This window comes from Microcaecilia unicolor, chromosome 2 (assembly GCF_901765095.1).
Source record: "Microcaecilia unicolor chromosome 2, aMicUni1.1, whole genome shotgun sequence".
Classification (NCBI taxonomy): Eukaryota; Metazoa; Chordata; class Amphibia; order Gymnophiona; family Siphonopidae; genus Microcaecilia; species Microcaecilia unicolor.
The window spans coordinates 52092488-52109045 of NC_044032.1; the positions used below are offsets into that span (position 1 = coordinate 52092488).

Below are 16558 nucleotides of genomic sequence, written 5' to 3' on the forward strand. Positions count from 1 at the left end.
CCAACAACCCTTCCCCCTCCCAGGAATGCAGTAACCAGTTAGAAACAAGATCCCAAAAGGGATGTGGATTTCCATGTTTCATAAAGACGCCAAGAAAAGCAGCTAAACGTCCACACCTCAATGCAGTCAATTTGGACACTTGAAAAACAAAATCCAGCTTTTAAAGAACCTGAGACACATTGAGGCTCATTTTCAAAGCACTTAGCCTCCCAAAGTTCCATAGAAACCTATGGAACTTAGCCTCCCAAAGTGCTTTGAAAATATGCCTCATTGGCTTTTGTTTCCAAGATTGAGCCAGTGCCAAATTTTCCAGCAATAAACACCTGTGTGGCCAATTTATGGTGTTCCACCGTAACCTCCAGAGTCTTAAACTGTAAAAGGCAACACTCTGCCCATTGAGGGTAGGCTGCATGTAAAATTTGGTGAACTAAGTCCAAGAGAGCTCCAGTAAAGCTGTTCCTTCGGGCAAGTCCACCAAATGTGATAAATTGCACCCCGATTATCAGTTTCTCCAGCACCCATCAGAGGCTTGAGGTTACACTGAGCAGCCTGTCCAGAGTATAATATCATTCATTAAAAAAAAAAAATTTAAAACCGTTTTCAACTAAGTTGCTAGCTATAGACACTTTAAAGAGGTATTTAAAGCAGTTTTCCCAACAGTCTGCCTCATAAGTTTGATTAAGCTCATCATCCCATTTAGAAACATATTTTTGATATGAGTCCTTGTCCATGTACAAAACCTACTTTACTTGCAGAATATGCTTTATAAAATTACTAGTAAAACATGCCCGTTTCTGGAGCAAATGAAACGGGTGCTAGCAAGGTTTTCCTGCTGACCTCCCCCTCCCTACCCACCCCTTCGGCGTTGTGAAGCCACTCACCGCCATTGCTCCGCACCTCGTCAACGCACGCCACCTTCATCCACTGATGCCATTGCTCCGCCCTCGATCTTTGACGCCATTGCTCCGCCCTCGACGTCATCACGTTTGACGCGAGGGCGGGGCCCAGACACAGTGATTTCGGTGGCTTCACCACCACAACCCCTTCGAACCCGCAGGAAGTGACACTCACGTCAGTGTCCTCAGAACGTTGAGGGTGAGTTTTATTATATAGGGATTCCCAAGGTGTTCCCATTTACGAGGAGTGAGTAGAAATTAAAGGTTATGGTATATCAAGTGCACAAATAACATAACATAAAAGTGTTTTTAACAACTTTTTAATAAAAAGAAAAGAAAAAAGTAGCTGTATAAGCACTTCTACTTTTACAAAAATTTCCAGCTTTTCAGAGTGACATGTCCTTTTTTTTTTTTCATTTGAACGTATGCGCTGTATTTTCCTTTACAGTTGCAGTGTTGTGGTGTGACAAACTACAGTGACTGGGAAAGCACCTTATGGTTCAATTCCACTGGCAACCAGACTGTGCCTCAGAGCTGCTGCAGACAGGACCAGAGAAACTGCACCGGCCGCTTGGATGAGCCACAGAAACTCTATACACAAGTAAGTGGGAAGCAGCATCTCAGCTGTCTGTACACATATGGCTGTGAAAAGTGTTCGCCCTTGGCTAGAAACGCAGTTGCGCTCCTGCTTTTATTAAAGGCTAGAAGAGGGTGGACAACCATGGTGCTTGAGGGCCACAGATTTTCAAGATTTCCACAATGAATATGCATGAGATTGATTTGACATGTATGCAAATAGGTCTCGGGCATATTCTGAACGACGAGTGAGGTGACTAAATTTGGAGATGACACAAAACTATTTGAAGTTGTCAAAACACATGTGGACTGTGAAAAATTGCAGGAAGATCTTAGGAAACTGGAAGACTGGGTATCTAAATGGCAGATGAAATTTAATGTAGACACATGCAAAGTAATGCATGTTGGGAAGAATAATCCAAATCATAGTTACCTGATGCTAGGTTCCACCTTGGAGTCGGCACTCAAGAAAAAGTCATAGGTGTAGTCTAACTGTTCCATGTGGGGGGGGGGGGGGGGCAGCAAAGTGTGGGCTGTGATTTATTAGCATATTCATTTGCATATGTATATCTCATACATATTTATTAACCCACAATCTGGAGTGTCACTTGATATCCTGTTATAATTAAATAATAATCCTCTAACTAATGATAACAGTTCTAAAATTCACCAAATACTTTCAAAGTATAAGCAAAAATAATTTATTCATATTTATTTATCTCTAAATCAAAGTACCTAGTCCTAGTTACCGTGCAATCATTCACGCACTCTATCATACTTCACTGTGCTGTGCTTGCGGAATAACACATTTACATTCCTAATGACCTAAACTAATACAAATACAAACTAACCGTGTTCAACCAGGCATCAACGAGTGAAGAAGCTGTGGAGGATAAGTTTGGATCTACAGGGCATATAAATCTTTTTCTGGTGGAGAGACATTTACAACAGACTGTTTTTTTCAGGGACTGGAGAGATGTTTATAACAGACTGTGTTTTCAGTGACCTTTACAGGTCTGCATGAACTCGTAAAGAGGTTTCAAAGTGGACTGCCTTGAGGCAGAGCTTAGATGTGTAAGCTTCTAAGCATTAATTAGTAAATGCAGAGTTTGGAAGAGGTTAGTTTGTGTTTGTATTTGTATTAGTTTAGGTCATTAGGAATGTAAATGTGTTATTCTGCAAGCACCCTTGTATACTGGTACAGAGTGAAGTATGATAGAGTGAGTGAATGATTGCACGGTAACTAGGACTATGTACTAGAGATAAATAAGAATAAATTATTTTTGCTTATACTTTAGAAATCAAACAAAATAAAACATGGAAAAGAAAATAAGATGATACCTTTTTTATTTCTATTGATAACCTTAAGAGTGGACTAACACGGCTACCACACTCCTCTGCTTATACTTTGAAAGTATTTGGTGAATTTTAGAACTGTTATTAGTTAGAGGATACATATTTATTATGGTTATCTCAAAAAATAGATCGGATAGGAACCCAGTTTATTGGACAGTGAAGGTTTCTTTTTTTTTTTTCACTGACATGAATCAGCATCAAGGGAAGTTTGTCTCATGGTTCCCCCATTCTCATCCTCATGAATTATCAAGGGCAGTGCACACTGTCACTTTCCATTTCCCCTCACTACTGTGACCTGCTTTCTCTTGCCCTCTCTCCAAAGCACTGCTCTTTCTCTCTTCCTCCCTTCAGACCAGTATTAGCAGTATTCTGGTAATATAAGCAGGTACTTTAACACTTGTCTAGCAGTCAGTTCTAGCTCCCTGGTTCAGCATCTTCCTGTTGGCCATGTGAACAGTAGTGGTGGAGATGAAAACGGTAATGGAATTCAAACGTGCGTGGGATAAACAGGGACTGTCTTTCTTCTATGTTTGTGCAGCGCTGCGTATGCCTTGTAGTGCTATAGAAATGCTAAATAGTAGTAGTAGTAGTAGAAGGAATGGATCTACGGAATCTTAGCAGAGATTGGGTGGCGACGCCGGTATTTGGAGAGTACAACTGGTGCAGGGTGGACTTCTAAGGTCTGTGCCCTGATCGTGACTGAATAGATAGGGATGGACTGGAGTGTAAATTTTAAGGGCCTTCGATGTTAGCTTCAGAACTTTTAGTACAGGAACAGTGCTGGGCGGACTTTTATGGTCTGTGCCCTGAGAAAGGCAGGGACAAATCAAACTCTGGTATACATATAAAGTATTACATACCATGTAAAATGAGTTTATCTTGTTGGGCAGACTGGATGGGAAAGGGAAATGGGACTTGATATACCTGTTCAAGCCTCCCAAGATCTGTCACTGTAAGATCTCAGTATCTTGATGTATAACCTCAACATATCAACACACCCTGAAGTCTCTTTATATTTCTGAAATGTTCTTTAATGAATAATAAACAGTTTACTCACAAATCAGAAGAGGTGCTTCTTAGCATAGAGCCTTCGTGTTCTGAAAGCTGCCTCAGATGGAATCAGAGACCCGAGGAAGAGGGCAATTCTACTGCTTAGGTAGAAAACAGTTACAAATCTATGTAAGCCACATTGAGCCTGCAAATAGGTGGGGGAATCTGGGATACAAATGCAATAAAATAAATTACACAGGTTGAGCAGCTCACAGATGAGAGATTGAAGATGCAATATCTCATTGGCAAGATATATATGAGATTTATGAGGTAAAAACTGAGTTCTCTCCACTGAGTCTATGAGGACAAGTGCTGACAGAAAATAAGATGGAGACAGCCATCAAGTCAGTCAGAGAGAGCATCTGGACAGGAGACGGTGGGGGGGGGCAGGGTTGCCAGATTTAAATAATTTTTCCCACCCCAAACCCGTTCTAAACCCGCCCAAAACCGCACACCCCCGCCCCCGATGTTCACAGCTCCACCCCCACGTTCACAGCTCCACCTCCTACTCACCAGCTCCACCCCCTAGGCCACGAAAACCGCAGCCGAAGAACAAAACAAAACCCGCCCAACCGAACGCGAAGCCGCCCAAAAAACCGCGACCTGCAGCGGTCGAAAATTTCCCGCAGCAGGTTGCGGAAAGCCGCCCAATTGGGCGGGAAAACCACCCATCTGACAACCTTGGGGGGGTGGGCTCCCTCAAGCCCACAGAACAAGAGGCCAAAAGGACCAATGAGGACAGAGCCAAGTTAGGCACTACCTGTGAACTACATTTCACATAATGCCTTGCTTATTTAACATTATAGTGACCACATTAAACATTACAGGAATCTATCCCAACCAGGCAAGGCTGTCAAAGGACAGAACAATACCGCCTTTCTGAGGTTTTTGCAACTACATTCAAAGCGGTTTACATATATACAGGTACTTATTTTGTACCTGGGGCAATGGAGGGTTAAGTGACTTGCCCAGAGTCACAAGGAGCTGCAGTGGGAATCGAACTCAGTTCCCCAGGATCAAAGTCCTCTGCACTAACCACTAGGCTACTCCTCCACCGTTCAGGTCTTTATCTGCCATCATTTACTTTGTTACTATATAAATACCCAGTGTACCTGAATGTAACTCACCTTAAGCTACTACTGAAAAAGGTGTGAGCAAAATCCAAATAAATAAATATTAACGTATATCATCTCTCTGTGCCAATTATTATTTAAGGGAAAATTATATGTAGTTCTCTCTTATACGTGGCCCAAACTTGCAAAATCCAAATTGTGTGGAATTTTGCTTCAAATGCTCAGTTTCAACGTGGTGTTTTAGTGTGCAAGGTGAGTCTTCCATTGGAAGAACGTACTGCTTTGAGCATTTGAAACAACTTCTACGGAATTTGGTTTTTTGTGAGTTTGGTATAGATTACCTGTTCCACTATAAGTTAATGACCCCTGAGGCAGGGAATGGACTGAAACATGGCTATGCCAGGTCAGCTAATAAGGATTTTTAATTGGACCTGTGGTTTTGTCTCTGTTGTTTAAGAAAATAAGAATAGCCCTACTGGCTCAGACCATGGTCCATCTAGCCCAGCATTCTGCCTCCAGCAGTGGACAATCCAGGTCACAGGGATTGTGCCAAAACATGGCCATGTCAGGTCAGCTCATAAGGATTTTTAATTGGATCTGTGTTTTCGTCTCTGTTGTTGGCCACCTTCACTCCTTGCATAGTCTGCGGCTTTTAACTTCTGAAATATGACAGAGGAGGTCTTCTGACTCTGCTTCTGCTGTTATGTAACCACAACCAAAATAGCTTTCCCACACTTCAGTCACTACACTGCCTCACATAAATATGCTTAAAAGCAGTTACATGTTGGTGGTTCTGCCCTAAGGCACAGGCTTACTGGAAGGGAGTGCAGGCGCAACTTCAGCTGTGGACTCATAGGTCTGTGCAGTGGCATCCTTTAATCTTCCTGTTGGGGCAGAGGCCAGTGGGACTCACTTCGGACCAGTGGTTATTGGTACGAGCCGCTCTCAATGCAGCCAGAATAAATTTAGCCCAACATTGGAAATCGCAAATAGTACCATCCATGGTTCGCTGGATAACCAAACTTAGACGTATGTGTGAGATGGAGAGACTGACTGCTGTAAAAAGGAAAACGTTGCCTAAATGGAATAAAATTTGGGACCCCTTTTTGCAACGATGCTCTGGATAAGAGGGGAATTAAGTGGTGGGATTGGGAGGACAGGGGGGTAGGACAAGGGGGTGATAGGGGAGATAGGACACTGGGATGGGATTAGGAGTGGGTTTAGGGGGGATTGATATACCTTAAAAATAAAAAAGTTGGAAGTACAATAGTTTGCTGTTCTCACATTGGTATGGAGTTTGTGGATGTCGGTCTCTACTGACAATATTTGCTGTCTGTATTATTAAGAAATTGTCATAGTGTTTTGTTTGGCAAGAATTGCATATAATTTGTATTTTTTACCAATGTTTAATAAAGACTTCTCAAAAATTAAAAAAAAAAAAGCAGTTACATGGCCCAACTTGATAGGAAGTAATAGGGAGACAGAAAAATTAGAAGGTAAATAGAAATCTATCGGTCCTAATAAAAGGAATTATACGTAAGTTAGTGAAAGCTCAAACTGTAAGCATTTATGAAGTGGTGTGGGTGTCACTGCACTAAATAAAATGTAGGGTGAGCATATTATTGGACATCAGCTCAGTAACCCGTCGTATGCATATAACTTTCCTTTGCATTCACATGCTAATCTCTTTTAGAACATCTTAAATGTTCACATTTAAAGTCTCCTTGAATAGCTTGCTGTTTTTTGGGTGCAGCTGAGGACCTCTGGGTTCACAATACATTTTGTTGCATACACTCCTATGCATGTAAGTAGAAATGGGATGGTTGTATTGGTTTGTGGAGCATGTGATTTTGGGTTGGGCATCAGCAGGTTTCCAGTGGGAAGCCAGGACTGCATCACTTTTTGCTATGACAAAAAAACAAAGCTCCATGGTTGAGGGGGTGAAGGGGTGTAGCACAGTGGTGTGTATACAGACCATGATAAGGGAATAATAAGTTCTATTATAGGATGAACACATCATGCTGTCTGCAAGTAGCACTGAATATACATTATTTTCTACCTGCCATAGGGTTGTGAACAGAAACTGGAGACTTTGTTGGAACAAGTCCTTACCTATGCCAGTCTCGTCATCCTTGGGTTTGCCATTGTCAAGGTACGTACAGATGTTCCTAGCTCAATTCCTCCTGGCTGCAATGTAGGTTTCCTAATGTACCCTGCTCTTTTAGGGGTAATTTTGAAAGGCACTTCAGCCTATATAAACAATGGGGTTGATATTCAGCTGGCGGCACTCTGCGTTTTGCTGACCCCGCTGGTGCTATGCTCAGTAATTCAGTGCTGAGCCATGTCCGGGATCCGGCATTGAGCTGGCAAAAACCATAGCCGGTTAAGTGCAATGTTCATCGCTTAGGGGCCTTTTTACTAAGCTGCGATAAAAGGGGCCCTCAGCGGCTGGTTTTGCCACACACCAGGGCTTCTTTTTACTGCAGCGGGTAAAAAACCCCAAACCAGAAACGGATGTGCGGTAAGTTCGCACTTGCCGTGTGGCCATTTTGGAGACAGCACTTACCGCCACCCATTGAGGTGGCAGTAAGGGCTCCCGAAGTAACTGGACAGTGTGCAGCGCTTCCCAGTTACAGCTGGGCAACCCCTGATGGCACTACTGCCAGAGCCCACATTGGGCCAGCGGTAGTTCCGGATTGCTGCTCTGCTACCCGTTAGTAAGCCTATTTCACACAGGTTCAACTGTTTAGATCAGGGGGAATCAATACACCTAATTGTATGAAATGTAACTTATCTGATAACACTTTCTATCATGCATTTTGGGGATGTGCAAATATAAGGCGTTTCTGGAGACGAGTGGAGGCCTTTTTATCCCTTATGCTGGCAGGTTGATTCAGCGGGATACCTTCCCAGTTGGTCTTGGACTGTCCTGGTTCATTTAGGGGATTGAAAGCGAACTAAATATTACTATGTCGTAAGCTCTGTCTGTTAGCAAGGAAGTGTATCTTGTTGCAGTCATGGACTTCGTCAGATTCCCCTGAGTTTTGGCACTGGCGCAATCAAATACATCAATTAATGACTTGGGATGCGCAGGAGGCCAAAGGTTCCTGTAAACGAAAAGCTCAATTCCTTAAGATTTGGGGACTTTTTTTAGATAAACTCACACATTGTGGCAGAAGCCTTATTCTTAATAAGTTATGAATGACCGAAGCTGTAATGAATATCTTTTATATTGTAGCTCACACAGTGTAATCCAAGGGGGGTGGGGGAGGTGGGAGGTAGAGGGGAGGGGGTAGAGTTGAAAGGGGGGGGGGGAGATTGTGAGGGCTTGATACTACTTATAGGATTTTAAACTATAATAGAAAAGAGATCTTTAAAAAAGAAGAAAGTGCAGCTCTGTTCTCCGTGCAGCTCTTGGTGCTAAATTGCCAACTTTGGGGTCCTTTTACTAAGCTGTGGCAAAAATTGGCCTTGTTTTTCCAGCATGCTAAGGCAATTTTTACCACTGCAGTAAAATGGCAGAATTTTCCTTTCTATTTTTATTTTTTTTTTTAATTAGTGGCCATGCGCTAATGTTGCCATTAGCACACGGCTGTTACAAAAATTACTGCGCAAGCGCTTACTGCCACCTATTTTGTAGGTAGTAAGAACTCACGCGTACTCCTGCGCTAAACAGTTAGCACGTCCATATTACCTGTGCTAACTGATTAGCGCAGAACCCCCCCACTCTCCACCCCTGAGACACCTCCCCCTCCAGTGAAAATTTTAAAATATTTTTTAGTGCATGGGTGTAGTGCATGTCGATTAGGAAATTACTTTAGGATGCCTGAGTGCACCCCACGGTAAGCCATTATAAAGTGCACTAAGCTCACACCAGCACTTGCTGCAAGCTTAATAAAAGGACTCCTTTGTCCTTTCCTCCCTGAAATCACTCCCCACCTTTGAAAAGTGGAACAAATCTGAGAAAGATGCCTGGGATCTAGCGCCCTACAAAATTTGGTTGAGCTTTTTAACTTCTCTATTACAATTTAGTTCAAAAGTATGTTGTTTATTATTTATTTAGATTTTGCTCACACCTTTTTCAGTAGCAGCTCAAGGTGTTACATTCAGGTACACTGGAAATTTCTGTGTCCCAGAGAGGGCTCACAATCTAAGTTTGTACCCGAGGCAATGGAGGGTTAAGTGACTTGCCCAAGATCACAAGGCGCAGCAGTGGGATTTGAACCCCGGCCACCTCTGGGTTGCAAGACCGGTGCTCTAACCACTAGGCCACTCCTCCACTGTCTGAAATGTTCTCTGGAGAGAATGCTATCATGCCTGTCAGAGGACTGAATGTGCCCATAGCATTCTGCAGGGAGTTCCTGTGTGTATGGCTTTACAAGCATACCTCAACTCGGTAGAGAAGATAACTTCTGCAAACGATTTCCTCCTTTTGAGGCTGTTTATGACAGCAGTTAAAGACCGAAAAAAGGGAATAGCGTGATCAACAGAACTCTTCCAAAAATCCCAGGAGATGTAATGATGAAGTAAAAGTCTTTAATCAATACTAAAATAAGGCTCGCCACGGCAGTATGTTTCAACAAAATGCCTGCATCAGGAGTCTGTGAGTGGTGAAAAACAATGAAAATATACTAGAAACAGGGATAGCACAGGATTGAGTCTTTTATAGCAGATAAATTTTTTTTATTTTTGTTACATTTGTACCCCGTGCTTTCCCACTCATGGCAGGCTCAATGCGGCTTACATGGGGCAATGGAGGGTTACATGACTTGCCCAGAGTCACAAGGAGCTGCCTGTGCCTGAAGTGGGAATTGAACTCAGTTCCCCAGGACCAAAGTCCACCACCCTAATCACTAGGCCACTCCTCTACTGCAAGGCCCTCTTTCTCTGTCTTGTCTGTTTCCCTTTACAGATATAATATCACAGACCCTACCTGACCTCCAGCTTTATCCTTGCATGTTTGTCCCATGAAATCTTTTCAACACTTTTTGAGTTGAATCAGTGGCGTAGCGCCAAATTGGAGTTACCGCCCAGTTACTGCGTGGCCCTTGCGGTTCAATTTTGTCACGTGCCAGAAAAATATTTTTTATTTTCTGGCATGCGCAACGGACGCGCGCCAAGTGGCATCTGATGCACATAGGTCATTACCGCCCGAATTCTTTACCGCTAGGTCTGTGGCTGGCGCTAAGGTCTCAGACACAAAATGGGCGCGCGGCAATTTAAATTTTGCCGCACGTCCATTTTTGGCAAAAAAGAGGCCTTTTTTACAGGCATGCTAAAAAATGGATCGGCGCACACCCAAAACTCGCACCTACACTATGGCAAGCCATTTTTCATCGTGCCTTTGTAAAAGGACCCCTTGGTCTAATAATTGTACAGACACAGAATGAAAAATTCTTTTAATTTTTTATTGCACAAAATAAAGTGACATTTTACGTTCAGAAACGATGAGATGTGCTGTAGCTCTGCCCTTCTAAGCTGTGCTCTGTGAAATGCTTTGTCTAGAGCCTGCTGTTTATTCTGTATTTCATTTTCAGTTTTTTGGAATGCTGAGCATCTGCGTGATCATGTGTCGGAAGAAAGAAACTGGCTACCAGCCCCTCTACTCTGGAACCTTTGCCTGAAGAAAATGGAGCCTGGAAAATAAATCTTCTCTGGAAGCTAAAGTGGGCTCAAAGCAGCACTTCACAATGGGACCCTGTGCTGCTTTTCTGTACTGTTATATTACCATGAACAAAAAAAACATGCTTCTCCCTGCTCCCGCTCTCTCCACTGAATGTATTACCAAAATGAGTCTGGTGAAATTAGTAGTTTCTGTGGTGGCAATTTTAGAGGAAGCGAGTGACTTTCAGAGATGGAATAAGCCGAAGCTGCCAGTAGAAAGGAGACATACTTTTCAAAATTTTGAGTGTACAAAATTCAATTAGAGTAATTTAATTTGTTTTAATAATGTAACTAAATACATATTTATATATTCTTTTTTTTTTAAATCAACTATTAAAAATACTAGAATGGTGGGGCTTGTAATTTTTTAAAAATCATTCCTCTTTTTTTTTTTTTTTTTCCAAAATTGTAACTAGCAGAAGACTTGGGGGTCTTTGATTTAGGCGCGCTGGTGTTTTTAGCGCTCGCTAAAAATAGGCATGCGTTAAACACTAACGCCTATGTTTACTAAGCGGTGCATTAGCATTTTTAACGTGTGTAAATGGTTTACCCACGTTAAACGCTAACGCACCTATAGAAATGTATAGGTGCGTTATCGTTTATCGCGCCTTAAATTTACAGGTGCGGTAACGCTAACGCACCTTAGTAAACATATCCCTAAGACACCAATGTAATCCTATGATCGTCTTCAGTGTTTAGCTCACACTAAAAACGTTAGCACGCCCAATTAAAAGACCCCCTTAATACCCATTTTTATATATTCTCCCTTTTGACTGGTGGTGGTTCTGCTGTGAATATGATAATTGTCTGTTGTATTTTTTTCCTGTTTGCTGAATGTGTTAGCATTTGTCAGTAATTATTCTTCTGCTCCCTCCTTGTTTCTTAGGCATTTCTTCCACTCTTACATCAGTGACCCTCCCTAAGCCAGTGGGCCGCACATAGCTCCCTTCAGTAACTAACATACACCTGGCAACACCAACTCAGAGATGTTGTATTTGAGTTGATGACTAGAATTCCCTACCTCCCGAAGGTTGTAAGCATTGCTTCTCTAGCCCACGGAGCAAAGACCTAGGTTAGAGACCAAACCCTGCTCGCTTCTTTCTTGGTAGTGCACTGTGCTGCCATTTGAGGTTATAAATTATTTTTATTGTTCTGGAAACGGTCTTTTTTTTTTTTTTTTTTTTTCCCCCTTCATAGGTAAGTTGACCCCTTGTAGTAAATTCTGCTAATTGTAATGCCAGAACAGTAGCTGGAGATTGACATTTCTAGATTTAACTGTAAATATTTACACCCAGCCAGTTTTATTGAGGTTTAGAGGATATTTGGTCCCCTGCAGAATCTCATTTTGTGGAGTAGAAGACACTGTTTTACAAGAAGTTTGAAACTGCCTAACTTTACATTATTGCACCTGAGCCAAGTCCGAAGGGACCACCCAGCCAGTTTGATTCTCAGGCTTTCCACATTGACTATACATTTAAAGAATGCAGGCAAATCTGGCTTCATCTTGTGCATATTCATTGCGGATAGCCCGACAACTACACTGTTAGGATAGGTTCTGAGTAGCGAGTTGAGAGTTGCAACTTTCAGCCAGCAACTCAACTGCACAGTAATAGACCTGTAATTGTGCAGTGTATGTTAGCCACATGGGCTTGAGAAAGTCACCACCTATCATTGGTAATGAACAATAATATTCCTTGGTATCGGGCCAGGCCCTTGTGAGCTGGATTGGCCACTGTCAGAGACAAGATGTTACTGCCTCAGACAGAAAAGGTTGATGAGGCCTATCTCAGCTCATTTTGTATCAGGGTCTTTTATTCTGGGTCAGAAATGTAAATTATTCCCCAGAATCTGTACAGGTTGGCCAAAGTTGGGCACAGATCCCAGATCTGCACCTAAACTAATTAGTCAATTAAGCACTAACAATTACTGGCATTAACAAGCACTTAATTGACAGTAATTAGGAGTTACGTGCAGATCTGCCCTATTCTATAACGTGCACGCCTAAATTTCATAGTGTACAACTGAAAAGGGGGTGTGGTCACCGGAGGGGCATAGGTGGATCAGGGACATTCTCAGAAATTTGGGGCACGCTGAAATGCCATCAGTTTTGGGTGTGAACATTTACACCTTCTTTTGGCAGGCGAAAGTGCTCATGCCCCAAGTTAGGTGTGAGAAGTGCGCCAAGCTAGTATTGTGTGAAGGGCAGGTCTGTACAGAATAGTATCTTAGTGCAGATCATAAAGGTGCCTAACTTTGGGCACCATTTAGTAAATGTGGACCTACTTTTCTTAATGAAACAAACGAAATAATTTAAACCAGTGTTTCCCAGCTCTCTCCTGAAAGCAGGGGCATAGCCAGACTTCGGCGGGAGGGTCCAGAGCCCAAGGTGAGGGGGCACATTTTAGCCCCCCCCCCCCCGCCATTGCTGACCCCTCCCGCCACCAACCCTCCCCTGCCGCCGCCTACCTTTGCTGGCGGGGGACCACAACCCCCGCCAGCCAAGGTCCTCTTCTTCCGGCGCAAGGCTTCGTTCTGGGTCTGTGAGTCTGACGTCCTGCAGACTCACAGAAACAGAACAAAGCCTTGCATCAGAAGAAGAGGACCTCGGCTGGTGGGGGTTGGGGTCCCCCACCAGCAAAGGTAGGCGAAGGCGGGTTGGCGGCGGGAGGGGGGGTCAAGAGGATCATTGGCAGGGGGTCCAGGGCCAAATCTATGGGGGCCCAGGCCCCCATGGCCCCACATAGCTACGCCACTGCCTGAAAGCACACCTACCCAGTCTGGTTTTCAGGATATCTGTAATGAGTATGCATGAAAGAGATTTGTGCATTTTGGAGGTGCAGATCTGTCTCATGCATGTTGGTTATACCAAAAATGCTGAAAACACAGCTGTGCTCTCTGAATGTGGTTTAGAAATATTTTCTTAAGTCTAATAGGTAATAGGGTCGTTGCTACTGGTGTGGTCATTTCTTGTAGTTTGTTGTAATCCATTTATTGGGGGTTCAGGCACAAGCTCTTCATGTTCTGTGTTTACCCCTTTTAGGCATACTCCTCTCCAGTGGTAGCACCTTCTGTTTAGGTTCCACCTATATGCATGAATTTTTAGTTTTGGAAATGTAGCACTTCTGAAAGTGAAGTGCCAGTGTGGATCTCTGCTGGAGACCCATTGGCTAAACTAATAGACATGGTGCTGGTGCAGTTCCCAGTTCCCACTAACAGAAGAGAAAACCCAATCCAAACTTCACTGCTCAAAGAAGAGCTGGCAGCTGTAATGAGCCATAGGAGTTGCACGGAGCATAACCCTATCACTTGCGGAATAGAAGATGACAGCAGGTGCCTTCCCTTACCCTGTTCTTGAGTTTTTTTTCACTGCCCATACTGCAAAATAGCCAGTACCAGCTTGGCCTACAGCACAAGCAGACATGAGCAACAGGGAATGGCCCCTGCCCCATGGTCCAAGAATAGGATAAGATGGGGGACTACCGAGTCTACTTACTGTGGCAGGTAAGGCAGGAGCAGAGAGTAGGGATCAGTTTTGTGAGGGGTTGGAGAAGGAATTCAGAAGAGGGTAGAAGGGAAGGGATAACAGAACATGCAATGGGGAGTGCAAAGAACACGTGCACACATAAACATACACACCCTCTTCACCACATGCATGACAGCACTCACTCCCCTCCCCCTGCTCCATGTCACAACTAAACCCAGTTGGGATCCTTTCAAGTCCAAGCTAGTTGGCTGTGCACAGGCTCCCTGCTGCTGCTGCTCTTTTTCTTCTTCAGTTGCAGTCACCCTTTGTTCCAGTCACAGCCAAGGCTGGTGTATGAACAGGAACCCACTTCCTCATCTACCTTTTGGCACCTGCCATGGCATCCAGGACCTGCTCATGGGCTGTGTAGTAGCAGTAAGAGCAAATGGTGACGGGGAGCCATTGCACAGCTGTGTGGCCCCACCAAGAACTGCAGCTGTTGGATTAGGCAGTCATGCCCAAGTCCTCTAAGAGAAAATGGAAGTGTGCTATTGTGTCACTTTATAAGTGTAGACTTTAAAACTTCTTTCTTTTCTGAAAGAGCGTGTTAGTTTCAATCTTTTACTCTCACGTTCTTCCTGACTTTCAGTCCAGAAGTGCCAGTGTCAGCATGGAAGCAGCACAACTCAAAAAACACACATTAAGGTTTGAAGATTTCTATTATTCCTGTATGATCAATCCTTATTTTTTTTTTAAGCTGTGTATGCCTTTTGAATTTCATATTAGCTCTTTGCAGACTTTCAGACATATTGTGGTTTTGTTAGTTGAACATCAGTTGGGTATTGTGTCATTCTGTCTGAGTTTCTGTCCATGAATCATGTGCTTGGATATATTTTTTCCCGAAAACACCTTTTGAACTATTACCAGCTTCGGTTTCAGGTTATTTAAACTATGTATGCAGAGTGGATGTGAATCCTAGATGGCAGGTTAGGGTCATCCCTGCAAAGCACAGATTCTTCAGCTGGCTGTTGTTAAACAGGCTAAGGGCCTCTTTTACTAAGTTGCGGCAAAAGGGTGTTTTACGCGCGTGCTGAGGCCCCCCCTTTACCGCAGTTGGTAAAAGGGAAGTCTCTGCTTCCTGCAGGAAATGGCTGTGCAGCAAGTAAAGCACTTGCCACGCAGCCATTTCAAGGGGAGCCCTTACTGCCACCCATTGAAGTGGCAGTAAGGGCTCCCGCACTACCTGGCAGTAACCACGCAGCACTGCCCAATTACTGCCGGGTACACTCTGGCACTACAAAAAATTTTGTAGCGCCAGAAATGACAGTGCGCTAGGGGTGGTAAGTACCGCTGGGCTGCTGTGGTAGCCTGGCAGTACTTCCTGTGTAGTGATCGGTAAGCTCACGTTGGGCTTAGCATCGCTTAGTAAAAGGAGCATTAAGTGTGGAAGAAAATATACTCACTATTCCTGACCCTTGCTTCCTATGCATAAGTTCCCATAATGGGCCAGGGACCAGGAGAGCAGTTCAGAAAACCTGAAGTGTCTGCCAAGTTCCAGGCTTGGATGAGTGCTTCTATCAAGTATAAGATTAGCTAAGTTTGGCTGTTCCAAGCAGGCCACTTTAAGTGTGCTCTGGGTTGGGCCCTTACATTCCAAAGCATTGTGGGATGTTGTAGTTGCAGATCCTGCAGAGGGACATCATTGCTACAGATCCCATAATGCCCCAGGTTGTGCATGTGAGAAACCCAGACCTGATTCCAACTAGCAAGCTGGAAAGGAATGAGTTCAGTTTTCTGCTATAAGTACAAAGCTAACAATTTACCATTCCCGGAGGGAGACGTTTTGACTGTTCCTGGTTTTATACTTGCTTCCCAAAGCATTGTAGTGTTTGGGGGGGGGGGGGGGGTCCATGATCCTATCCCTAGAAATCAGTGCTGCAGATCCCATAATGCACCAGAATGAGGTTGGCCCAAAGGTCTCCCTCCTGGAATGGTGAACTTAGCAGCTCTGTATTTACAGAAGGACAAAAGACTCACCCACCTCACCTCCAAATTGGATTGCCATATAAATCCAGATTTGCCTGACAAGAGGCTGATCCAGTCCTGGGTTTACCCCATTGCAGGCAGATACTTTTGGTTTTGATTTCCCTATTGGCATCCCTAAGAAAAGCAAGGCTACAAGTCCCTGCATGCATTGGGGGTAAGCCCAGAACTGGATCAACCCTGTCGGCTGAATCTGGATCTAGTTGGCAACCCTAATGCAGACTAGCAATCCATGACGGCTAGTGCTTTGTACATTACTTAACCAGAAGCCATAACTGCCTGTATATGAATGATCCCAATGTTAGTGGCTGAACAGAAATTAAAAATGCATCTCTTTCCATAGTGCCTTATAGTTATAGCCCTTGCCTTCATAGACTTACACAGACATCCTCCAGGGCTTAAGGGCCGTGGTAGAAATGGACTTCTGATGTACTCTA

The 16558-nt window shown here is 43.7% G+C and overlaps 1 protein-coding gene across 1 annotated transcript in view; it reads left to right on the plus strand.

The window, feature by feature from the left end:
• The window catches only part of LOC115462881 (tetraspanin-36-like), a 56273-nt gene extending 45298 nt beyond the window's left edge, over window positions 1-10975 (plus strand). Inside the window, exons 5-7 of the mRNA XM_030192941.1 lie at window positions 1345-1497; window positions 7020-7103; window positions 10489-10975. Coding sequence (XP_030048801.1) covers window positions 1345-1497; window positions 7020-7103; window positions 10489-10575 — 324 coding nt within the window. The 3' untranslated portion in view covers window positions 10576-10975. The remainder of the gene's footprint in view (window positions 1-1344; window positions 1498-7019; window positions 7104-10488) is intronic.
• Window positions 10976-16558: the final 5583 nt, after the last annotated feature.